Source organism: Astatotilapia calliptera, unplaced genomic scaffold (genome assembly GCF_900246225.1).
Source record: "Astatotilapia calliptera unplaced genomic scaffold, fAstCal1.2 U_scaffold_9, whole genome shotgun sequence".
NCBI lineage: Eukaryota > Metazoa > Chordata > Actinopteri > Cichliformes > Cichlidae > Astatotilapia > Astatotilapia calliptera.
The window spans coordinates 539,445-564,801 of record NW_020535833.1 but is presented as its reverse complement, the minus strand read 5'-3'; the positions used below and the strand labels follow the sequence as shown (position 1 = coordinate 564,801).

The 25,357-nt window shown below is 42.1% G+C and overlaps 1 protein-coding gene across 1 annotated transcript; it reads left to right on the top strand.

The window, feature by feature from the left end:
• The first annotated feature begins 2,585 nt into the window (after positions 1-2,585).
• Positions 2,586-23,397, top strand: LOC113018465 (NLR family CARD domain-containing protein 3-like). Its single transcript, XM_026161524.1, has 8 exons — positions 2,586-2,695; positions 3,036-3,155; positions 4,922-5,041; positions 12,844-12,963; positions 16,644-16,714; positions 17,499-19,308; positions 21,985-22,155; positions 23,205-23,397. Exons 1-8 carry the CDS (start codon positions 2,586-2,588, stop codon positions 23,395-23,397), a joined length of 2,715 nt encoding a protein of 904 aa, XP_026017309.1.
• The last annotated feature ends 1,960 nt before the right edge of the window (positions 23,398-25,357 follow it).

Below are 25,357 nucleotides of genomic sequence, written 5' to 3'. Positions count from 1 at the left end.
GTAGTGCAAAAAATAATAAACCCATTGGACTCACAATACCTCAATGCTTATTTACTGTCTCTTTTTCAGCCAGTTAGACAAATTAGCCTGTGCACATTTTCAGAGCACAAGGCAGCTCTCTTTTTTGTTACTATGTGACCTGCAAGTGAAACAGAAGTAGCAGGACTAATCAAATACTTGTGGGCCAGGACAGACAGCTGTGGGTGGGTCCTTGCTCGACTCGACCACCACTGCAGCGGGCAGTCTTTCTCGTTGATGGTGTGTTCTGCTCTGTACAAACTCAGGGCCCTGTTATATAGGGCTTCCTCATCTGAATCAGACTCTGAAGAAAATGAAGGGAGGAGGTGGCTCTTTATCTTTGCTGGCTCCTTTGTGGTGTCATCTTTGCACCGTTCCTACAGCAGGGCCTCAAGGCTGGTCCAAACCTCTTTTCGCTCTCCCCTTGCAAGACACTTTAAATCCTTAAAGCGTGGGTCAAGCACAGTAGCTATCTTGAGACACTGATGGCTGAGTGCAGCTGCACATTGGAATAGGTCTTAAATTTCACCTTATAGTTTGAGTCATCATCGGAGACCTCCATCGTGTGATGCAGGTGGCAGAAAGCAGGTTCAACCACTGAACATGACACGTATGTCTCACCTCCAAGAAGCTAAGTCACAAACCTGTAGTTTACAGTTCAAGAAAGTAATTATTAATCTACACAATAACTGTCAACTGTAAAGCTTTTTGGAAGAAACATTAACAATCACATCGCTACCAATAACTTATACACTAATGACACATAGTGGGGATTAACGGCCAACTTTCCCACATTCTCTGCAACCCCGTGGACTCATCTGTAGATACATTTTAAGTTATTTACCATCTTGTATCTGCTTACCTGCAAATATATACATGGACATAGCACAGCGTTACACACTTTTGCAGTCTCACACAACTCTTATAGGCGCACTGCCTTATGGGTAGTGGCTGGGCTTATTTACTCCCGCTAGAGGTGCTCATTTTAGGGGATACTCCCTCTTGTGGTATAACGGAGGAATAACTACGCTTCCTGCACTATGTCATTTTTGGAGACTGGGGCACACATTATCTTACCACAATCAAAGAAAATACATATTTTAACAATCAGACCATTTAAATAACTATAATATTGTAACTAAAGATTATGGGGGCATGTCCTGTTTTGTCCACAATGTCTTTCTTGTCCTTACACTGAGCTCCTGTAACATTCTATGTTTGTATTGTTTCAGCTCCTATTAATGGTTTCATTTCATTAAAGGTCAGAAACCATCATTGTTGTTGAACACATAGACCCTTCTGTGCTGCGATTATTTATTTGTTGCACTGGGAACAGCAAGTGATATTAATACTGCATTGAGAGCCAACACCAAGTGAGTGTACCATTGTTGCTGGACATGAAGTAAAGACGGGTGGTTACTATGTCCATGAAATCCTTTTTTTCAGCTTTTAAGAGTACGTCTCACTTTTCTAACCCTCAACCTGTTGTGGCAGATAACATCCCCTCCCTGAGCCTGAAGGTTTCTTCACATAGGGCATTGCATGAGCTCTGCCATCCACTAGCTAGAATAAATGCTCAAATATTTCTTTCACTGCCACGCTTTCACTGTGCTTTCCTTGATGCAGTGGGAAACCATTATTGTGCAGCGCAATCGATAGAAAATACTGGGTTTTAGAGCAGATCCCCACATGTGCTGTGTGCAAAGGTCTTACTACTGCTGAAGGTTTCTTCCTTTTAAAGAGGAGCTTTTCCTTCCAACTGTCACCAAATACTCACTCAAACGGGTTTGTCTTAATGTTATTTGTGCTTTGAAATGACTGTTGTTGTTCTTAGGTGCTACTTGAATAAAAGTCAGTTGAATTAAAAATGAATTGATTGTGTTTAGCAGGTCTAGTTGATATTTAAATTATATTCACGCTCTTATTTGTGGCATTTAAGCAAAGATATATCTCTTCAGTCTGTGCTAACCACTGGTTAACACATTGGGAATGTAGTCATACAAGTTCCTGTGGAGAAGGAAGGAGCTGCTCTGCTGAGGTGAGGAGGAAACAAAATACTGTAATTTCAGTTTTTGCAGTCACGAAGCAGACAAGTGAAATCAAGGTGAGTGTTACTGAGCATTTATGGGGTGTCAGAATAATAGGAAAAAATGTTTCTTATGAGAAAAAGTTAAGAAATAGGAATTAATGTTTGTCAAGGTAGAACAAAAAAATTTGGAAATTGTTTTGGTCCATTTTAGTACTTGAGTTTGTGACACCTTCCAAAAAGAAATGTGATGATTGGAAATAAGGCTTTGGTTTATGGTCAGACTGACATTTTTCTTCTTGTGCTGAGTTCTCTATTTCTCAGTGGGCTGTAAGAGAGTAAAAGTATCTGTTGATTTATGAGGTAGAAAGTAAGCTGGGTTTAATACACGCTAGAACTGTGTGTGCATCTGTGTATCCTGTATTTCCTGTTCTGCCAGTTACAGGTGTCTATAAAAATGTTTTTGATGTTTGTTTTTCTGCTGTAGTCATAGTCAGTGTTCTTTGTTTCTCTGTCAGGAAGCCTAAAGTTGAGTGGATTGATGGAGTACAGAGCGGAGTTTCCAGGATCCAGCTCTGTGTCCATGAACAGTGACACGTCCAGAGATTATCCTCCAGTCTTCAATAATGAACCTGGAACCTCAGGGACAAAGTAAGAGACTGCTTGTGCTATCAACTAAATAAAGATGATTTTGGTTTTGAAGTCTTTTTTAATGTATCTATCTATCTACAATGTGAAAATGGTGAAAGAATAGTCTTTCTGAACAAAGCTCTCAAAGTTCTCTCACATTCATAAAAAGTTCTTTTCCTCAAACAACCACTAAGACATCTGTGTTGTTTTCAGTATGTATTATGTGTTTGATCTCCAGATATTTGTTTTCTGGTGACAGCCTGTCTCATAAATCTGACACTGAGAGAGAAGCAGCTCAGTGGCCAACAACAGGTAAATGTAAAAGAAAAACATCTTTTTCATTGTATGTTTGTGTTTGCAGTCATCAGCGACACAAACACAGAGGAGAGTTTCCAGGATCCAGCTCTGTGTCCATGAACAGTGACACGTCCAGAGATTATCCTCCAGTCTTCAGTCATGAACATGGACCCTCAGTCACACAGTAAGAGACTGCTTCTGCTATCAACTGAGTGAAGACGATTTTGGTTTTGAAGTCTTTCATAATATTTCAAAGGGGTTTGTAGGGTTGGAGTCACTGAATGTGGCCTAACCTGTTCCACATCAGGTTTTGTTTGAGATTAAAGATCAAAAGGTATGAAATGAAGGCTTTTGGAACTATTATTCCTTTGGAAAGTAAAATTAACCATTCTTGGAAGCTATAGGATAAACTCGGTTTCCAAAAATGGTGAAAAGTATGCTTAACGTCTTTTAACATATTAGCATGTTTCTAGTATTTATGACCAAGGCTGTTAATACGACACATTCATTCAGGGGTGTCCAACTCCAGGTCTCAAGGGCCAGTTGCAGGTTTTAGATGTGTCCTTGATCCAAAAAAAGCTGAATTAAATGGCTAAATTACCTCCTCAACCTGTCTTGAAGTTTTCCAGAACCCTGGTAATGAACTAATCATTTGATTCAGGTGTGTTGACCCAGGGTGTAATGTGCTAACTTGTACATACCTCCCCAGTCATGGCCCCGCCAGATGCAAAGGTGGGGGGAAAAGGCAAAGGCGGGGGACATGTGGGCAATACGCCAGATAGGGAGCTGATGCTGCAGGATGAAGAACTCTCACCCGCTGGCTGAGGTGTCAGACACAGTGAGGTCCAACCGGCGTGTTAACTGGTGAAGCTCGAGCAATACGCCAGGATACACAGTCTGCACTAGCGGGCTGAGTAAGGAACGTGACCCGAAGGTCGGTCTCCAGAGCCAAGCAGCCGCACCGTCCACAGACAGGGAAGCAGCAAGAGTGAACTCGCAAACGAGACACCTGTAGGCTGCCAGGAAGTTTAGCTCACTGATTGAGCCTCTGCTGGCTGCGTAAACCTGCGGCACGTGGGCAATACACCAGGGGAGCACAGCCTACTAAGTCAATCGAGCATAGCAGCTAAGCTAAGGGTCTTGCTAAGGGAGACCGGGGCTAAGGGAGACCAGGGCCAGGAGAGAGGCAACATCCAGGGAGGCTGCAGAAACAAGCTTCCACTAACGGACACCACTGCCATTGCCACTATCACACACACACACAGTCACACAGTACCACAAGTAGGTACCATCAGTCAACCACACACGCACAAACAAGTGGAGATAAAACAATCACCGGTGTCAAGTTTGCACAGCTGTTTTATACGTAAGCTGTTGGGTGTGGCCGGGCTAGCCTGAGTATCCACACACCACGACCAAGAAGGGGTCATACCACATACATATAGAATATATAACAGCGTGGAGAGATAGTCTCGATATGATAGAGAACAACCACTCACACAACAGCTGTTGTCAAGATTCTTGTTTTTCTTACCCTTTTTCCTCACTCTCCCTCCCCTCACCAGATTTTCCATGTTTCCCTTTTTCACCATTGATTGGCTCTGGCACACATTATATAAGGACTGCACTCACTTACAGCTCACACTTTTCACTCCCACATGGGGCGGCAGCTGAGAGTTTATGTGTGTCATGTGTGTCTTCCTTTAATTGATTTTTCTCAACCAACCACTCACACATCTGTGTTGTGTTCAGTATGTTATATGTGTTTGATCTCCAGATATTTGTTTTCAGTGAAGTTGGTGACAGACTGTCCTACAAAAATTATGTCAGTAGTGACAAAATTGAAAGCTTCAGCCAGATAAATCTGTCACAGAGAGAAGCAGCTCAGTGGCCAACAACAGGTAAATGTAAAAGAAAAACATCTTTTTCATTGTATGTTTGTGTTTGCAGTCATCAGCGACACAAACACAGAGCAGAGTTTCCAGGATCCAGCTCTGTGTCCATGAACAGTGACACGTCCAGAGATTATCCTCCAGTCTTCAATAATGAACCTGGAACCTCAGGGACAAAGTAAGAGACTGCTTGTGCTATCAACTAAATAAAGATGATTTCGGTTTTGAAGTCTTTTTTTAATGTATCTATCTATCTACAGTGGGGCAAAAAAGTATTTAGTCAGCCACCGATTGTGCAAGTTCCCCCACCTAAAATGATGACAGAGGTCAGTAATTTGCACCAGAGGTACACTTCAACTGTGAGAGACAGAATGTGAAAAAAAAATCCATGAATCCACATGGTAGGATTTGTAAAGAATTTATTCGTAAATCAGGGTGGAAAATAAGTATTTGGTCAATAACAAAAATACAACTCAATACTTTGTAACATAACCTTTGTTGGCAATAACAGAGGTCAAACGTTTACTATAGGTCTTTACCAGGTTTGCACACACAGTAGCTGGTATTTTGGCCCATTCCTCCATGCAGATCTTCTCGAGAGCAGTGATGTTTTGGGGCTGTCGCCGAGCAACACGGACTTTCAACTCCCGCCACAGATTTTCTATGGGGTTGAGGTCTGGAGACTGGCTAGGCCACTCCAGGACTTTCAAATGCTTCTTACGGAGCCACTCCTTTGTTGCCCGGGCGGTGTGTTTTGGATCATTGTCATGTTGGAAGACCCAGCCTCGTTTCATCTTCAAAGTTCTCACTGATGGAAGGAGGTTTTGGCTCAAAATCTCACGATACATGGCCCCATTCATTCTGTCCTTAACACGGATCAGTCGTCCTGTCCCCTTGGCAGAAAACAGCCCCATAGCATGATGTTTCCACCCCCATGCTTCACAGTAGGTATGGTGTTCTTGGGATGCAACTCAGTATTCTTCTTCCTCCAAACACGACGAGTTGAGTTTATACCAAAATGTTCTACTTTGGTTTCATCTGACCACATGACATTCTCCCAATCCTCTGCTGTATCATCCATGTGCTCTCTGGCAAACTTCAGACGGGCCTGGACATGCACTGGCTTCAGCAGCGGAACACGTCTGGCACTGCGGGATTTGATTCCCTGCCGTTGTAGTGTGTTACTGATGGTGACCTTTGTTACTTTGGTCCCAGCTCTCTGCAGGTCATTCACCAGGTCCCCCCGTGTGGTTCTGGGATCTTTGCTCACCGTTCTCATGACCATTTTGACCCCACGGGATGAGATCTTGCATGGAGCCCCATATCGTGGGAGATTATCAGTGGTCTTGTATGTCTTCCATTTTCTGATGATTGCTCCCACAGTTGATTTTTTTACACCAAGCTGCTTGCCTATTGTAGATTCACTCTTCCCAGTCTGGTGCAGGTCTACAATACTTTTCCTGGTGTCCTTCGAAAGCTCTTTGGTCTTGGCCATGGCGGAGTTTGGAGTCTGACTGTTTGAGGCTGTGGACAGGTGTCTTTTATACAGATGATGAGTTCAAACAGGTGCCATTCATACAGGTAACGAGTGGGGGAAAGAAAAGCGTCTTACAGAAGACGTTACAGGTCAGTGAGAGCCAGAGATTTTCCATGTTTGAGGTGACCAAATACTTATTTTCCACCCTGATTTATGAATAAATTATTTACAAATGCTACCATGTGAATTCATGGATTTTTTTTTTCCACATTCTGTCTCTCACAGTTGAAGTGTACCTCTGGTGCAAATTACTGACCTCTGTCATCATTTTAAGTGGGGGAACTTGCACAATCGGTGGCTGACTAAATACCTTTTTGCCCCACTGTATCTACAATGTGAAAATGGTGAAAGAATAGTCTTTCTGAACAAAGCTCTCAAAGTTCTCTCACATTCATAAAAAGTTCTTTTCCTCAAACAACCACTAAGACATCTGTGTTGTTTTCAGTATGTATTATGTGTTTGATCTCCAGATATTTGTTTTCTGGTGACAGCCTGTCTCATAAATCTGACACTGAGAGAGAAGCAGTTCAGTGGCCAACAACAGGTAAATGTAAAAGAAAAACATCTTTTTCATTGTATGTTTGTGTTTGCAGTCATCAGCACAAACACAGAGCAGAGTTTCCAGGATCCAGCTCTGTGTCCATGAACAGTGACACGTCCAGAGATTATCCTCCAGTCTTCAGTCATGAACATGGACCCTCAGTCACACAGTAAGAGACTGCTTCTGCTATCAACTGAGTGAAGACGATTTTGGTTTTGAAGTCTTTCATAATATTTCAAAGGGGTTTGTAGGGTTGGAGTCACTGAATGTGGCCTAACCTGTTCCACATCAGGTTTTGTTTGAGATTAAAGATCAAAAGGTATGAAATGAAGGCTTTTGGAACTATTATTCCTTTGGAAAGTAAAATTAACCATTCTTGGAAGCTATAGGATAAACTCGGTTTCCAAAAATGGTGAAAAGTATGCTTAACGTCTTTTAACATATTAGCATGTTTCTAGTATTTATGACCAAGGCTGTTAATACGACACATTCATTCAGGGGTGTCCAACTCCAGGTCTCAAGGGCCAGTTGCAGGTTTTAGATGTGTCCTTGATCCAAAAAAAGCTGAATTAAATGGCTAAATTACCTCCTCAACCTGTCTTGAAGTTTTCCAGAACCCTGGTAATGAACTAATCATTTGATTCAGGTGTGTTGACCCAGGGTGTAATGTGCTAACTTGTACATACCTCCCCAGTCATGGCCCCGCCAGATGCAAAGGTGGGGGGAAAAGGCAAAGGCGGGGGACATGTGGGCAATACGCCAGATAGGGAGCTGATGCTGCAGGATGAAGAACTCTCACCCGCTGGCTGAGGTGTCAGACACAGTGAGGTCCAACCGGCGTGTTAACTGGTGAAGCTCGAGCAATACACCAGGATACACAGTCTGCACTAGCGGGCTGAGTAAGGAACGTGACCCGAAGGTCGGTCTCCAGAGCCAAGCAGCTTCACCGTCCACAGACAGGGAAGCAGCAAGAGTGAACTCGCAAACGAGACACCTGTAGGCTGCCAGGAAGTTTAGCTCACTGATTGAGCCTCTGCTGGCTGCGTAAACCTGCGGCACGTGGGCAATACACCATGGGAGCACAGCCTACTAAGTCAATCGAGCATAGCAGCTAAGCTAAGGGTCTTGCTAAGGGAGACCGGGGCTAAGGGAGACCAGGGCCAGGAGAGAGGCAGCATCCAGGGAGGCTGCAGAAACAAGCTTCCACTAACGGACACCACTGCCATTGCCACTATCACACACACACAGTCACACAGTACCACAAGTAGGTACCATCAGTCAACCACACACGCATAAACAAGTGGAGATAAAACAATCACCGGTGTCAAGTTTGCACAGCTGTTTTATACGTAAGCTGTTGGGTGTGGCCGGGCTAGCCTGAGTATCCACACGCCACGACCAAGAGGGGGTCATACCTCGTACATATGGAATATGTAACGAAGTGGAGAGATAGTCTCGATATGATAGAGAACAACCACTCACACAACAGCTGTTGTCAAGATTCTTGTTTTTCTTACCCTTTTTCCTCACTCTCCCTCCCCTCACCAGATTTTCCATGTTTCCCTTTTTCACCATTGATTGGCTCTGGCACACATTATATAAGGACTGCACTCACTTACAGCTCACACTTTTCACTCCCACATGGGGCGGCAGCTGAGAGTTTATGTGTGTCATGTGTGTCTTCCTTTAATTGATTTTTCTCAACCAACCACTCACACATCTGTGTTGTGTTCAGTATGTTATATGTGTTTGATCTCCAGATATTTGTTTTCAGTGAAGTTGGTGACAGACTGTCCTACAAAAATTATGTCAGTAGTGACAAAATTGAAAGCTTCAGCCAGATAAATCTGTCACAGAGAGAAGCAGCTCAGTGGCCAACAACAGGTAAATGTAAAGAAAAACATCTTTTTCATTGTATGTTTGTGTTTGCAGTCATCAGCGACACAAACACAGAGCAGAGTTTCCAGGATCCAGCTCTGTGTCCATGAACAGTGACACGTCCAGAGATTATCCTCCAGTCTTCAATAATGAACCTGGAACCTCAGGGACAAAGTAAGAGACTGCTTGTGCTATCAACTAAATAAAGATGATTTCGGTTTTGAAGTCTTTTTTAATGTATCTATCTATCTACAGTGGGGCAAAAAAGTATTTAGTCAGCCACCGATTGTGCAAGTTCCCCCACCTAAAATGATGACAGAGGTCAGTAATTTGCACCAGAGGTACACTTCAACTGTGAGAGACAGAATGTGAAAAAAAAATCCATGAATCCACATGGTAGGATTTGTAAAGAATTTATTCGTAAATCAGGGTGGAAAATAAGTATTTGGTCAATAACAAAAATACAACTCAATACTTTGTAACATAACCTTTGTTGGCAATAACAGAGGTCAAACGTTTACTATAGGTCTTTACCAGGTTTGCACACACAGTAGCTGGTATTTTGGCCCATTCCTCCATGCAGATCTTCTCGAGAGCAGTGATGTTTTGGGGCTGTCGCCGAGCAACACGGACTTTCAACTCCCGCCACAGATTTTCTATGGGGTTGAGGTCTGGAGACTGGCTAGGCCACTCCAGGACTTTCAAATGCTTCTTACGGAGCCACTCCTTTGTTGCCCGGGCGGTGTGTTTTGGATCATTGTCATGTTGGAAGACCCAGCCTCGTTTCATCTTCAAAGTTCTCACTGATGGAAGGAGGTTTTGGCTCAAAATCTCACGATACATGGCCCCATTCATTCTGTCCTTAACACGGATCAGTCGTCCTGTCCCCTTGGCAGAAAAACAGCCCCATAGCATGATGTTTCCACCCACATGCTTCACAGTAGGTATGGTGTTCTTGGGATGCAACTCAGTATTCTTCGTCCTCCAAACACGACGAGTTGAGTTTATACCAAAATGTTCTACTTTGGTTTCATCTGACCACATGACATTCTCCCAATCCTCTGCTGTATCATCCATGTGCTCTCTGGCAAACTTCAGACAGGCCTGGACATGCACTGGCTTCAGCAGCGGAACACGTCTGGCACTGCGGGATTTGATTCCCTGCCGTTGTAGTGTGTTACTGATGGTGACCTTTGTTACTTTGGTCCCAGCTCTCTGCAGGTCATTCACCAGGTCCCCCCGTGTGGTTCTGGGATCTTTGCTCACCGTTCTCATGACCATTTTGACCCCACGGGATGAGATCTTGCATGGAGCCCCATATCGTGGGAGATTATCAGTGGTCTTGTATGTCTTCCATTTTCTGATGATTGCTCCCACAGTTGATTTTTTCACACCAAGCTGCTTGCCTATTGTAGATTCACTCTTCCCAGTCTGGTGCAGGTCTACAATACTTTTCCTGGTGTCCTTCGAAAGCTCTTTGGTCTTGGCCATGGCGGAGTTTGGAGTCTGACTGTTTGAGGCTGTGGACAGGTGTCTTTTATACAGATGATGAGTTCAAACAGGTGCCATTCATACAGGTAACGAGTGGGGGAAAGAAAAGCGTCTTACAGAAGACGTTACAGGTCAGTGAGAGCCAGAGATTTTCCATGTTTGAGGTGACCAAATACTTATTTTCCACCCTGATTTATGAATAAATTCTTTACAAATGCTACCATGTGAATTCATGGATTTTTTTTTTCCACATTCTGTCTCTCACAGTTGAAGTGTACCTCTGGTGCAAATTACTGACCTCTGTCATCATTTTAAGTGGGGGAACTTGCACAATCGGTGGCTGACTAAATACCTTTTTGCCCCACTGTATCTACAATGTGAAAATGGTGAAAGAATAGTCTTTCTGAACAAAGCTCTCAAAGTTCTCTCACATTCATAAAAAGTTCTTTTCCTCAAACAACCACTAAGACATCTGTGTTGTTTTCAGTATGTATTATGTGTTTGATCTCCAGATATTTGTTTTCTGGTGACAGCCTGTCTCATAAATCTGACACTGAGAGAGAAGCAGTTCAGTGGCCAACAACAGGTAAATGTAAAAGAAAAACATCTTTTTCATTGTATGTTTGTGTTTGCAGTCATCAGCACAAACACAGAGCAGAGTTTCCAGGATCCAGCTCTGTGTCCATGAACAGTGACACGTCCAGAGATTATCCTCCAGTCTTCAGTCATGAACATGGACCCTCAGTCACACAGTAAGAGACTGCTTCTGCTATCAACTGAGTGAAGACGATTTTGGTTTTGAAGTCTTTCATAATATTTCAAAGGGGTTTGTAGGGTTGGAGTCACTGAATGTGGCCTAACCTGTTCCACATCAGGTTTTGTTTGAGATTAAAGATCAAAAGGTATGAAATGAAGGCTTTTGGAACTATTATTCCTTTGGAAAGTAAAATTAACCATTCTTGGAAGCTATAGGATAAACTCGGTTTCCAAAAATGGTGAAAAGTATGCTTAACGTCTTTTAACATATTAGCATGTTTCTAGTATTTATGACCAAGGCTGTTAATACGACACATTCATTCAGGGGTGTCCAACTCCAGGTCTCAAGGGCCAGTTGCAGGTTTTAGATGTGTCCTTGATCCAAAAAAAGCTGAATTAAATGGCTAAATTACCTCCTCAACCTGTCTTGAAGTTTTCCAGAACCCTGGTAATGAACTAATCATTTGATTCAGGTGTGTTGACCCAGGGTGTAATGTGCTAACTTGTACATACCTCCCCAGTCATGGCCCCGCCAGATGCAAAGGTGGGGGGAAAAGGCAAAGGCGGGGGACATGTGGGCAATACGCCAGATAGGGAGCTGATGCTGCAGGATGAAGAACTCTCACCCGCTGGCTGAGGTGTCAGACACAGTGAGGTCCAACCGGCGTGTTAACTGGTGAAGCTCGAGCAATACACCAGGATACACAGTCTGCACTAGCGGGCTGAGTAAGGAACGTGACCCGAAGGTCGGTCTCCAGAGCCAAGCAGCTTCACCGTCCACAGACAGGGAAGCAGCAAGAGTGAACTCGCAAACGAGACACCTGTAGGCTGCCAGGAAGTTTAGCTCACTGATTGAGCCTCTGCTGGCTGCGTAAACCTGCGGCACGTGGGCAATACACCAGGGGAGCACAGCCTACTAAGTCAATCGAGCATAGCAGCTAAGCTAAGGGTCTTGCTAAGGGAGACCGGGGCTAAGGGAGACCAGGGCCAGGAGAGAGGCAGCATCCAGGGAGGCTGCAGAAACAAGCTTCCACTAACGGACACCACTGCCATTGCCACTATCACACACACACAGTCACACAGTACCACAAGTAGGTACCATCAGTCAACCACACACGCACAAACAAGTGGAGATAAAACAATCACCGGTGTCAAGTTTGCACAGCTGTTTTATACGTAAGCTGTTGGGTGTGGCCGGGCTAGCCTGAGTATCCACACGCCACGACCAAGAGGGGGTCATACCACATACATATAGAATATATAACAGCGTGGAGAGATAGTCTCGATATGATAGAGAACAACCACTCACACAACAGCTGTTGTCAAGATTCTTGTTTTTCTTACCCTTTTTCCTCACTCTCCCTCCCCTCACCAGATTTTCCATGTTTCCCTTTTTCACCATTGATTGGCTCTGGCACACATTATATAAGGACTTACACTTACAGGCCACTGGGGCCACTTACAGCTCACACTTTTCACTCCCACATGGGGCGGCAGCTGAGAGTTTATGTGTGTCATGTGTGTCTTCCTTTAATTGATTTTTCTCAACCAACCACTCACACATCTGTGTTGTGTTCAGTATGTAATATGTGTTTGATCTCCAGATATTTGTTTTCAGTGAAGTTGGTGACAGACTGTCCTACAAAAATTATGTCAGTAGTGACAAAATTGAAAGCTTCAGCCAGATAAATCTGACACAGAGAGAAGCAGCTCAGTGGCCAACAACAGTTAAATGCAGAAGAAGAATTGCTTCTTCATTTTGTCTTTGCGTTTGCAGACGTCAACAACACAAACACAGAGCAGAGTTTCCAGGATCCAGCTCTGTGTCCATGAACAGTGACACGTCCAGAGATTATCCTCCAGTCTTCAGTCATGAACATGGACCCTCAGTCACACAGTAAGAGACTGCTTCTGCTATCAACTGAGTGAAGACGATTTTTGTTTTGAAGTCTTTCATAATATTTCAAAGGGGTTTGTAGGGTTGGAGTCACTGAATGTGGCCTAACCTGTTCCACATCAGGTTTTGTTTGAGATTAAAGATCAAAAGGTATGAAATGAAGGCTTTTTTTGGAAAGCAAAGAGACCATTCTTCAAACCTATAGGGTAAACTCTAAGGCAGCGGTCCCCAACCTGTTTTGCGCCACGGACAATGGCCGACAATTATGGCTGACAATATTTTCTGGCCTTTAAGGTGTTGCGGATAAATACAACAAAATAAAACTAGTACCGGTACCGAAAAAAAGAAATTTATTCATAACACCCGTGAAAAGACCAAGAAAAAAACGAGTAAAAGATAAAAACGATAACAAAATAACGCTGAAAACCGAAAAAAATCCCCTGAAAACTATACATTTCACACCTGAGCCTCAACTCTTGCGGCCCGGTACTAAATGACTCACGAACCGGTACCGGTCCGAGGCCCGGGGGTTGGAGACCGCTGCTCTAAGGTATTCCAAAAATGGTGAAAAATAACTTTCCTCAAAAATGACTTCCCCAAAACAACCACTCACACAGCAGCTGTGTTGCTTTCAATGTTTATGTGTTTAATTGATATTTTTGATATTTGATAATTTTACTGTGATTTTTTGTAGTTTATATTCTTAACTGCTGCCCTGCAGTGCACCTATCCATGACTTCGATTGGTTTGTTACTGCAAATGCAACAACTTTGATGTGACTGTGTTCATAGTTAGACTGAACCCTGGGTAACATAAAATGAGTTAATTAACTAGCTTCATGGGACCCCTTGCCACGATTAGAAGTGCTAGGATTAAGAAATAAAAGATGCATTAAATATTCTGTGGGTCTATAGCAGAAAAACCAAAATGGAAATCCAAACTTTAATTTGATAGAAATCTATAAATGATTTAAAAGGATTTCCCTGGTGACAATCTTGTCACAATCTGTGGGAGTGGAGTGAGGAGGTAGACCAAGTACAGACATGCAAGAACCAAACTTAGTCTTAACAGAAAGCGAGCCATTTATTAAGACTGGTTTTAACAGTAAAAAAATGGCAAAGCCAAAACTAAACACTAACCTAACCTGAGTGAACTCGTGCTAAACATAAAAAGCCCTGAACATTAACATGAACATGGAAAAAAGACATAAAAAACCCGAAGACTTGGCATGGCATGAAACTCCTGGTAAATATGGCATGAGCATGGCAGAATAGCATACAATCAGACAAAGAATGAATGAAAACTCAGTGACTAAATACACACAGGAGGTGTTCAAGGGGAGTGGAAAAACACGGGGAAAGGGCTGATGTGAATGGACATAATGTGGCCACGGAGGAAGTGAAACTAGACACACTGAACATGGAAAAAGAATTTTCACAATAAAATAGGAAGCATAATTAGTTGGCAGGCAGAATCTTCTCCTGCTCTGACTGAAAAAGAACTGGCTGAGAAAGCATCAGGCTTTTTATTTCTAGACCCAAGGCGATAAGAGAGAGTACAACAGAGTCGACCAAAGATCAGGGACCAACGGGCCAAGCAAGCATTTAGTCTCTTAGCAAAACAGAGGTAAACCTCCCCAACAAGCTAGCAGCAGCACTCATCCAGCACCCGCTTCATTGCTTGGAGCTCCCTCTCCCCAGCATCATAGATGTGCTCTGTGCTTGACAGTCCCTGTGAGGAAAAAGGCACAGAGTTGGAGCTTACCTTGGAGATACTCAAAATGTCCGAGCGGGGTGTTAAGAGCTGTCTTCCATTTGTCACCCTACTGGATGGGAATGAGGTGGTATGTGTTTTGAAGATCCAACTTAGTGAACATGGCGGCTTTGTGGAGAGACTCAAAAGCTGAGTTAATCAGAGGCAAGAGGTACTTATTTTTAATTTTTTATTCATATAAACCAAAATAGTCAATACAAAACAACAAAGTCATTGCATTTGTTGCTCGTAGTTGCTATGAAAACTAGTCCAGCCCCTGCTGGAGAGAAATGATTCCTGCTGCCTGTGTCTCCCAGATGTACCTTTCCATCACTTCCCTCTCTGGCTCCCTCGCTTCCTGCTCCCACTAGCAGACTGCAACTGCATCTTATGTACATTCTGTGATATTCATTTTACTTCATTTCATTTCTGTCATCCTGTATTTTATGTTTATAAGATTTAGATTGGTTATTTATGGTTGGTTTACACAGCTTGTGTATGCATGTGTATGCATGTGTAGCTGTATATATCCGTGTGTGTGTGTCGAACGCTTTTTACGGAATCAAACTCAAAGTAAGGTCAGTACTTCCACGCTTTAAACGCTGCATGCTCATACTCTCTCCCACACTCGATATATTATCCATTGTTGATCTGCACACAGCTGTTGACACGAATGTCGCACTCGCTTATGTCACTGTCATGAGACACTCTCGCAAAAAAAAATCACGGTTTTATTAACGTAGTAGAGCAGCGTGTTTACGGGACAGTAACAGTAATCTAATTACCTTTTTTGCAACAGTAATCCCTTACTTTACTCGTTACTTGAAAAAAGTAATCTAATTATGCGTTGCTGCCCATCACTGCTGGTAACCCACTGCTACTGCAGGTTATTTTCCCAACTTCATCAGCATCTGGAACTCAAAGATGTCTAGTGTCAATTTGTGACTGATATAAAGCCATCCAGAAACAAAACAAACTTAGCAGTGCAGAAATAACTGTAGTGGCTTCTCGTGCTAAAATTAAACAGAGACACATTAAACAGTTAACAAAGGTACATTTTCCCTCTTATCCATGGAGATATTATAATACAAGTGTGAACTCAAACAAATACAATGCATTAATCCAGCAGAAAAACGGCATAGAGATCCCTCTGACATGAACAGTGAAGTCGGTTGCAGCAACTCCCAGTGCCTTAACTGTTCCACTCTTTGCATTTAAAACAGACCAGGCAGCGAAAAACGGCATTGCACACCCACATAACACCAATGCAAGCTAGCACTTCCGTGAATGTTTCTGTAGATCCCCATCAAGAGGTACCCCAAAAGAAACAGTGCCATCCAGTGGCATGTCCCATGATACCGACCTTGGCTACATTATGAAGCGTATCAATTCATGCACAGACATTTATGACTGATTAACAAACTTCAAAAGTTAATGTGCAGCTCGTGACATGAGTAGTTTTTTATCTATTTTACGGAATAATGTCTAATTTGCCTTTCAGATTCTGTGATTTATCTTCTTTGGCACAAAAGTGATTTGCAGAAAGTAAAATGCAACAAAACACAAAATAAATTAAAGATACTGAAAAGAAGTAAAGTAAGTAGAGTAAAATTTTATTTGTATAGCACCTCTCAAGATAACAATCATAATGTGCTTCAAAGCAAAGCTAAAACATAAAACAGAAATCAACCAAAAGCAATTTTAAAAATATTAGTTTTTAGCTGTTTTTTAAATGAAACCACTGAGTCCACAGGTCTCAGGCTCAAAGGCAGGGAGCTCCAAAGTCTGGGGGCTACAGTTACAAATGCTTGTTCGCCTTTCGTTTTCAACCTCGTATGACGGACGACCAGTAAGCCCTGATCACATGACCTCAAGGAGCTGCTGGGGATGTAAGATCTCTGATATTAGTTTGGTCCTTGTCCATGCAGATCCCTGAATGTCAAAGTCAAAATCTTAAAGTGGATTCTGAATTTTATGGGGAGCCAGTGCCACTTGATCAGTAGAGGTGTAACGTGAGAGTATTTAGAAGACTTGGTCAGAAGCTTTGCGGCAGCATTCTGAACAACTTGCAGATGATCCACAGAGGCTTTACATAAACAAGTGAACAAAGAATTACAATAATCCAAACGAGATGAGACAAATGCATGGATGACCATTTCTAATTCTGAGCGTGAGACAATGGGACTCAGCTTAGCAATGTTTTTTTTAATAATAAAAACAGATTGAAGGTTTGGCAAATGTAGCGAGAGGGCCTAAGGTTTCTGTAACCATAGGTACCAATTTTTTAGGAGCACAAACAAGGACTTCAGTTTTCTTCTCACTTTGTTGAAGAAAGTTATCAGCGATCCATCTCATAATAAAATCTAAGCACCAAAGCAAAATTTGTAGTCAAGAATTGACTACTGGGTGCCTAGAAACATAAACCATGGTTTTTTTTGGATGCCCGGGCTACTATTAAACTTTGGTTTGTCTGATTTTACCGTTTTTCTTTGGTGAGAATAATTTTTTTTTGGTCCCCACAGAGAAACAAAGCGTAATAATTTTTTCGTGGGGAAGCCAACATCCTGTTGTGTGTCGTGTCATGGTGCCCTGAAGGATTCATCAGACTTCTGTCCACAGTGTAGAGAAAATTCCAGAACCAGAGATAATCAGCATGCAGCCAGTAAGAACAGCTGTGCACAAAGAAAAATCTAATATCTTTCTGTTGATATTGTTTTTTTAATTATTCTGTTATTCAGGCATTTTGGGCTCTCCAGATTCATTGTTTTCCATTCTTTCAACAGATACTGGTCTGCAAAAAGCTTTAGATGCATTAAAGCTCACTCTGATTAACAGATGTGAACATGTGTATGAAGGAACTGATAAAACAGGAAGTGAAGCCCCCCTCAGAGTGATCTACACTGAGCTCTACATCACAGATGTGCAGAATGAAGAGTTTCAAATCCAACATGAGGTCAGGCAGGTGGAGAGAACTTCCAAGAAGAAGATCCTCCATGAAACATCAATCAGATGTCAGGACATCTTAAAAACCTTGCCTGATCAAAAGACACCCATCAGAGTGGTTCTGACATATGGCGTTGCTGGCATTGGAAAATCCTTCTTGGTGCAGAAGTTCACTCTGGACTGGGCAGATGGCTTAGAAAACCAAGACATTAGTTTGGTGGTTCTGCTTTCTTTCAGGGAGCTGAATTTGGTCAGAGATGAGCAGTACAGTCTTCTGGAGCTGATCCAAGTTTTCTATCCAACATTACAGAGCATCACAGCAGAGAAGCTCACTATGTGTCATCTTTTGTTCATTTTTGATGGCCTGGATGAAAGCAGACTTTTGTTGGATTTTGCAAACAGGAAGCTTTTGTCTGATGTCACACAGAAGTCCACCATTAGTGAGCTGCTGACAAATCTCATCGAGGGGAATCTGCTTCCCTCTGCTCTCATCTGGATAACTTCCCGACCTGCAGCAACAAGTCAAATCCGTCCAACATATGTTGACAGGGTGACAGAAGTTCGAGGCTTCACTGAAGCTCAGAAGGAGGAGTACTTCAGGAGGAGATTCAAAAAGAATGAGCTGTCAAGCAGAATCATCTCCCACTTGAAAACATCCAGGAGCCTTTACATTATGTGTGGAATCCCAGTCTTCTGCTGGATCACTGCTACAGTTCTGGAGCACATGTTGACTACAGAGGAGAGAGCAGAGCTGCCCAAGACCCTGACTGACATGTACTCACACTTCCTGCTGGTTCAGACAAAGAAAAAGCACAAGTACCACGGAGGACAAGCGATAAAGCAGCAGGAGCTCGCCAGAACTGACAGGGAAGTTATTTTGAAGCTGGGCAGGCTAGCATTTGAACATCTGCAGAAAGGAAACATCCTGTTCTACCAAGAAGACTTGGAGCAGTGTGGTCTGGATGTCACAGAGGCCTCTGTGTACTCAGGAGTTTGTACAGAGATCTTCAAAAGAGAGTCTGTGATCTTCCAGAAACCAGTTTACTGCTTTGTTCATCTGAGCATTCAGGAGTTTCTGGCTGCAGTCTACATGTTCCACTGTTACACCAACAGGAAGACAGAGGTGCTGCAGGACTTCCTTACTGAGGACGATAAAGGAAATAAGATATCTCTGGAAGATATCTCATCTCTGGAAGGTTTTCTGAGCAGAGCCATGGAGAAATCGTTCCACTGTATGTTCGGCCAACTGGAACTGTTCGTTCGCTTCCTTCATGGCCTCTGTCTAAAGTCCAACCAGAGACTCTTGGGAGGTCTGCTGGGTCAGGCAGAGTACAATCCTGAAAGCATCCAGAGAGTTATCAACAACCTAAAGGAGATTAGCAGTGATGGCAAGTGTCCTGACAGATGTCTAAACATTTTCCACTGTCTCATGGAGATGAAGGACCTCTCTGTACATCTGGAGATCCAAGAGTTCCTAAAGTCACAGAAAAAATCAGAGAAGAAACTCTCTGGAATTCAGTGCACAGCTCTGGCATATATGCTGCTGATGTCAGAGGAGGTTTTGGATGAGTTGGATCTGGAAAAGTACAACACAACAAAGGAGGGTAGAGAGAGACTGGTTCCAGCTGTTAAGAACTGCAGAAAGGCTCGGTGAGTCCAGATGTGATTAAGATTATAAATCAGTGTAGATCAATAGTTTAGTTCTTAAAGTTATTCTTACTAAAACAAAATCATTTTTCTTATTGCAGAGTCCCAGTTATTTATTGGAAAAATAACACATCAATTTAATTTTGTCACAAATCTTGTCGAGATGTTTCAAACACTGTGAAAATGGTTTTTATTTGTTTTGTTTTTTGTTTTTTTACAGAAAATTATTTGGATGATTTCATTTTTATACATCTACAGTGGCTTGTAAAAGTATTCAGCCCCCTTGAACTTTCCCACATTTTGTCACATTACAGCCACAAACATGAATCAATTTCATTGGAATTCTACGTGAAAGACCACCACAAAGTGGAGCACACGTGAGAAGTAGAACAAAAATCATACATGATTCTAAACATTTTTTACAAATAAATAACTGAAAAGTGGGGTGTGCGTAATTATTCAGCCCCCTGTGGTCTGAGTGCAGTCAGTTGCACATAGACATTGCCTGATGAGTGCTAATGACTAAATAGAGTGCACCTGTGTGTGATCTAATGTCAGTACAAATACAGCTGCTCTGTGACGGCCTCAGAGGTTGTCTAAGAGAATATTGGGAGCAACAACACCATGAAGTCCAAAGAACACACCAGACAGTTCAGGGATAAAATTATTGAGAAATTTAAAGCAGGCTTAGGCTACAAAAAGATTTCCCAAGCCTTGAACATCCCACGGAGCACTGTTCAAGCAATCATTCAGAAATGGAAGGAGTATGGCACAACTGTAACCCTACCAAGACAAGGCCGAACTCACAGGCTGAACAAGGAGAGCGCTGATCAGAAATGCAGCCAAGAGGCCCATGGTGAGTCTGGACGAGCTGCAGAGATCTACAGCTCAGGTGGGGGAATCTGTCCATAGGACACCAAGAGGTTTTCTTCCAAGATTGCCCTGTATTTGGCTCCATCCATCTTCCCAACAACTCTGACCAGCTTCCCTGTCCCTGCTGAAGAGAAGCACCCCCAGAGCATGATACTGCCACCACCATATTTGACAGTGGGGATGGTGTGTTCAGAGTGATGTGCAGTGTTAGTTTTCCACCACACATAGTGTTTTGCATTTTGGCCAAAAAGTTCCATTTTGGTCTCATCTAACCAGAGCACTTTCTTCCACATGTTTGCTGTGTCCCCCACATGGCTTGTGGCAAACTGCAAACGGGAATTCTTCTGGTTTTCTGTTAACAATGGCTTTCTTCTTGCCACTCTTCCATAAAGGCCAACTTTGTGCATTGCACGACTAATAGGAGTCTGCAAAAGACTTGAGACTGGGGCGGGGGTTCACCTTCCAGCAGGACAACGACCCTAAACATAAAGGTGCAACAGGGCAACAATGGAATGGTTTAAAACAAAACATATCCATGTGTTAGAATGGCCCAGTCAAAGTCCAGATCTAAATCCAATCGAGAATCTGTGGCAACATCTGAAAACTGCTGTTCACAAACGCTGTCCATCTAATCTGACTGAGCTGTTTTGCAAAGAAGAATGGGCAAAGATTTCAGTCTCTAGATGTGCAAAGCTGGTAGAGACAGACCCTAAAAGACTGGCAGCTGTAATTGCAGCAAAAGGTGGTTCTACAAAGTATTGACTCAGGGGGCTGAATAATTATGCACACCCCACTTTTCAGTTATTTATTTGTAAAAAAAAATGTTTGGAATCATGTATGATTTTCGCTCCACTTCTCACGTGTGCACCACTTTGTGTTGGTCTTTCATGTGGAATTCCAATAACATTGATTCATGTTTGTGGCTGTAATGTGACAAAATGTGGGAAAGTTCAAGGGGCCTGAATACTTTTGCAAGCCACTGTAAATGTTCAGCTGAAGCAGCCACAATGGCCAAGTGTGAAAGCAATGGGATACAACTGAATGGTGTCACAGTTACTTCCAGGAATAGAAATGAAATCAAAAAAGTGATTCAATACAGTCAGTGATAATACTATCTATTTAAAGCTTGATAACATCACAGTGAGCAGCTGTAAATTAAACATAAGACTTTGATAGGAAGGACCCGAAGCATACAGCATTTGAAGCTGAGTCCTTGTTTATTTCCAATTTATTTATTTTTTTTTTTTTGGAAGTTTGCTCTTAGCAGTTTTCCACAGCAGTTCAGCTCTGTCCTGTTGTCTAACTTTCATTCCTTTTTCGGGGCCAAGCAGCTATTGAAAAAAGAAAAGCATGATTAACATAATGATATCATATGATCACAGCATCACATCAACCTTCAAAAATGTGATGTTTATATACCATTTTTCAAAGAAATACATGGTATTTGTATTTCCAAAATCTAAAAATGGTTCATTAAACATGTTTTTGGTTTTCACAGTAAATAACTTTAGTTTTTTCCTTCTTGGATTTTATATTTGTCAAAGTTTGTCAAAATGGAGGGGGAAAAGTCTCACATATGTAATGGAATTCAGTGTTTTCTCCTTCATCTCCACATTAAATCAGAACAAAGACTGAAAATGTGTGGGTCTGAGAAGTCATAAGAATGTTTCATGTCAGTCAGATCAGATCAGCTGAACAACTGATGTGAAGAGACAGTGTCCAATTCTTTTCCAGCGAGTGCACAAACTAAATATAATGTGTCTTCTTCATAATAACATGTTATTTTTTTAATATGTGTCAACACAGACTTCATAAGATTTTTGTCTATGCGGGTAAATGTGGCCCTGTGGCCTCAGCTCTGAGGTCCAGCCCCTCCCATCTGAAAGAGCTGTGCCTGAGTTCAATCAACCTGGAGATTCCAGCAGATGAAACTTTTGCTAATCTGGGGGATCCAAACTGTAGACTGGAGACACTCAGGTCAGTTAACTGAAACTGAATCTGTTGTTATTTATAAAGTTATTTCAATATATTGAACTATGAATTTATCCCCCTATAGCCCAACTCCAGTACTGTGAGATGGAGGACTGGGATGCACCAGTCCATTTTTTTTCTCATTGCCTTAGCGTCAGGCAATGAGGACTTGGATTTTAGCATAATTTCATTGATTCCCACAAATCCACCACTTACAGTTTTGGAAAATCTTGCATCCAATTACAGGATTGTAGTAATCTTCACCCCCACATTGCACAACAAAGTAACCAGAGTCAGATGTAGCCTGCTATCTTACATTGGACATCTGGAAACATTAGGGGGACAATGTGGATGAGACAGTGACCAGAGGTTAGAGCAGCTGACTAATAACCTGCAGGTTTTTAGATGCTGACATTTTTAGGATGAGTTTTCACACAAAGAATAAAAATTTGGACTAAAGAGATACTAAAAGCTAGACTTGTAGTCAAGACTGCCTAAACCAAGACAATACCAAGACCAGAGGGTATCGAGACCAAGACAAGACCAAGGTCAAGACAGACCAAGTCAAGACCAAGACAAAGTCAAGATGAGAACGAGACAAAAAAGTCTTTAAACTGCAGCCAGATGCTGCTTCGTTTATAGGTGTCAGGCATATTTGTGTTTTTGCGGTGCGCTCGAACAGCCCTCCTCACCGCTGTCTACTGTCTCACTCACTTACTGAGAGGACAGACGCATGCTCCACTTGACTGTACTTGCACCATCATCAAAAATGGTGCAAGTACATGTAGACAATTTAAGATTTTTTTTTTTTAATTAATGCATGAACAAAACACAATCACTAGCAAATCTCTAGCAAACTGGAGCTTGGTTATTTTTAATCAGAGAAGTGTTCTGTTGCCGTATGTGTGTGTGTTTTCTGCATGTTTGCACTTGAAAATAATCTTTAGAGTTTGCAATACTGTGTAGCTCCATTAGAGATTCACTTGGTTTCTTATAGGAAAAAGATGATGTAATAAAAAAAACCCCACTTTGAATAACAATCATGTGAATTACAGATTTGAGGACAGCACTTTGTCAGAGAACAACTGTGCTGCTCTGCTCAGTGCTCTGAAGTCCAACCCCCCCTATCTGAAACGTCTGGATCTAATAGGATGCAACCTGGAGGGCTCAGGAATGAAACAGCTGTATGATTACCTGGAGAGTCCACACTGCAAACTACAGTTTAAAAGGTCAGTTCACTTGACTTAGATTATAAAGGAAAAGTATTTCTTTGGTTTCTGTTTATCGGTGTGTCTGCAGAACAAACAATCACACATACAAAGAGAATAAGGATGTGTGTAGAAGGCTGACTTTGTGATGATCCACAGTAACAAAAGTAAAAGTTACTCCTCATTTTAGAGAAAATCTTTAAATATGCGGTTCATATGGTAACATTGAACTGCATATTTAAAGGTCTTGTGTTTTTATACTTTATAAATTCTTAGTTTCACATGTCCCCAGTATTTACGTTTTGGGCTTCTGTTTAAAACAACACAGATCTTTATTTTTTTTTATTTTTTTTTGTAACCATGTCTGCATACCTCTAGTTAGAAACTCCTTTCAGTATCTGTGGATTCAAACTGGAATGGGCACTACACCCACCTCTTTCTGTGGAAAACAGTCACCAGGAGCAGAGCAGCTCTTTCTGTACACTGTGTATAGCTTTTCAATAGAGAACTAAATTTGACACTGCATGACTTCTAACTGCAAATGCACCACATGTAAATCAATATGTTATAGCCATTATGTACTCAGAACAAAAAATTCTTGAAAATACACGAACTGTGACTTTATCTGTACCAAAGTTAAATATGTCAGGAAATGTTATTTCTCTCACATTCACAATAGTAAGCTGCTCACTTCTTCCTGGACCTCCATCTTCCACAGGTTACAAAAGGAGACACTGATCAGTAAAAGCATTTTAACACAAAAATGAATCTATTAGAAATACAAACCCTGGATGTACTTGTATTCAGTTTTAATGTAGTTTGTTTAGTGTGACTTCTCCTTTGTCTTTTCTCACTTTGTTAACAAAAGGATGTAACAATTCATTTTGTATGCTATCTGTTTTTGGACCCATCTCATCATGTTCCTGCAGAGTGTCTGTGGTTTAGATGCTGCACTGTGGTGAGTATTATTGCGATCTCTTAGTGTATTTACAATTTTTTTCTGAATGCTTAAACCCTAACTGTGATTCTTACAGCACAATTTCTAAAACTTTTAATACTTATAACAAAACCATTCTCTGAGTTGGCAAAACTAAAAGCACAAACACTGCTTTGCACTCAGTTTGCCATTTTGTAACACAAACTTTGCAAACCTGTAGCTACAATCCACTGCACAACACTCTTTTTGCAGAACTGTAAACACAACTCACTGCTTTACACTCAATTTCCAAATGATCAACGCACTCCTAACAAAACTACACACATGTAAGGACATTATTTACACTATTTTGCCAACTGTCTGGCACACTGCCACATGTGAAAGCTTTTTTAGATAATTAGTTCACTTTGCAATCAGCCTAAGCACTATAATACAGGTAAGCTGTGTGTGTGGAGTACAATGGAGGGAGCAGAAAGAGTGAGAAGTAGAGGAGGCCGAGGAAGAGGACGTGGAGGTGAAGAAGTAGGATGAAGAGGACGACAAGGACAAGGAGGAACAAGAGGAAGACGAGGAGCGGGGAGAGGAAGATGAGGAGGGGGGATAGGAAGGGTAAGAAGAGTAAGAAATAGAATTGCTGATGACATCAGAGCTACAATAGTGGACCATGTCATCAACCGTGGAATGACCCTGAGGGTAGCTGGCCAACGGGTCCAGCCTAGCTCGAGCTGCTACACTGTAGCAGGCATCATAAGGACATCTTGAAATGAGAATCGGTTAATGCAGTCACTTCACACAAAGAGTTGTAGCACTGCCATATGCCAATGAGAAACACACCAATACCATTGATGTAAAAATACTGAAATTGTTACTTTACAGAATTGCTAGATGACCAGATGCTGGGACAGAGGAAGCATGTTCACTGCAGACCAAGTAACCCATATAGTCATTATGGCGACTGCAAATAATCCTATACTTGGAAATAAACACTTGTGTTTGTTTTGATGTGTTTGAATACACACCAGGGGCCCGTTCTTCGTACGTCGCTTACTACATCCAAGATCAA

Bases quoted from the DNA above. Each gene is read 5' to 3' on its own strand.
- LOC113018465 (XM_026161524.1), top strand. From the start codon at position 2,586: ATGGAGTACAGAGCGGAGTTTCCAGGATCCAGCTCTGTGTCCATGAAC. The intron at 19,309-21,984 runs GTGAGTCCAGAT...GTGTCAACACAG, and splicing joins AAGAACTGCAGAAAGGCTCG to ACTTCATAAGATTTTTGTCT. The intron at 22,156-23,204 runs GTCAGTTAACTG...TGTGAATTACAG, and splicing joins TGTAGACTGGAGACACTCAG to ATTTGAGGACAGCACTTTGT.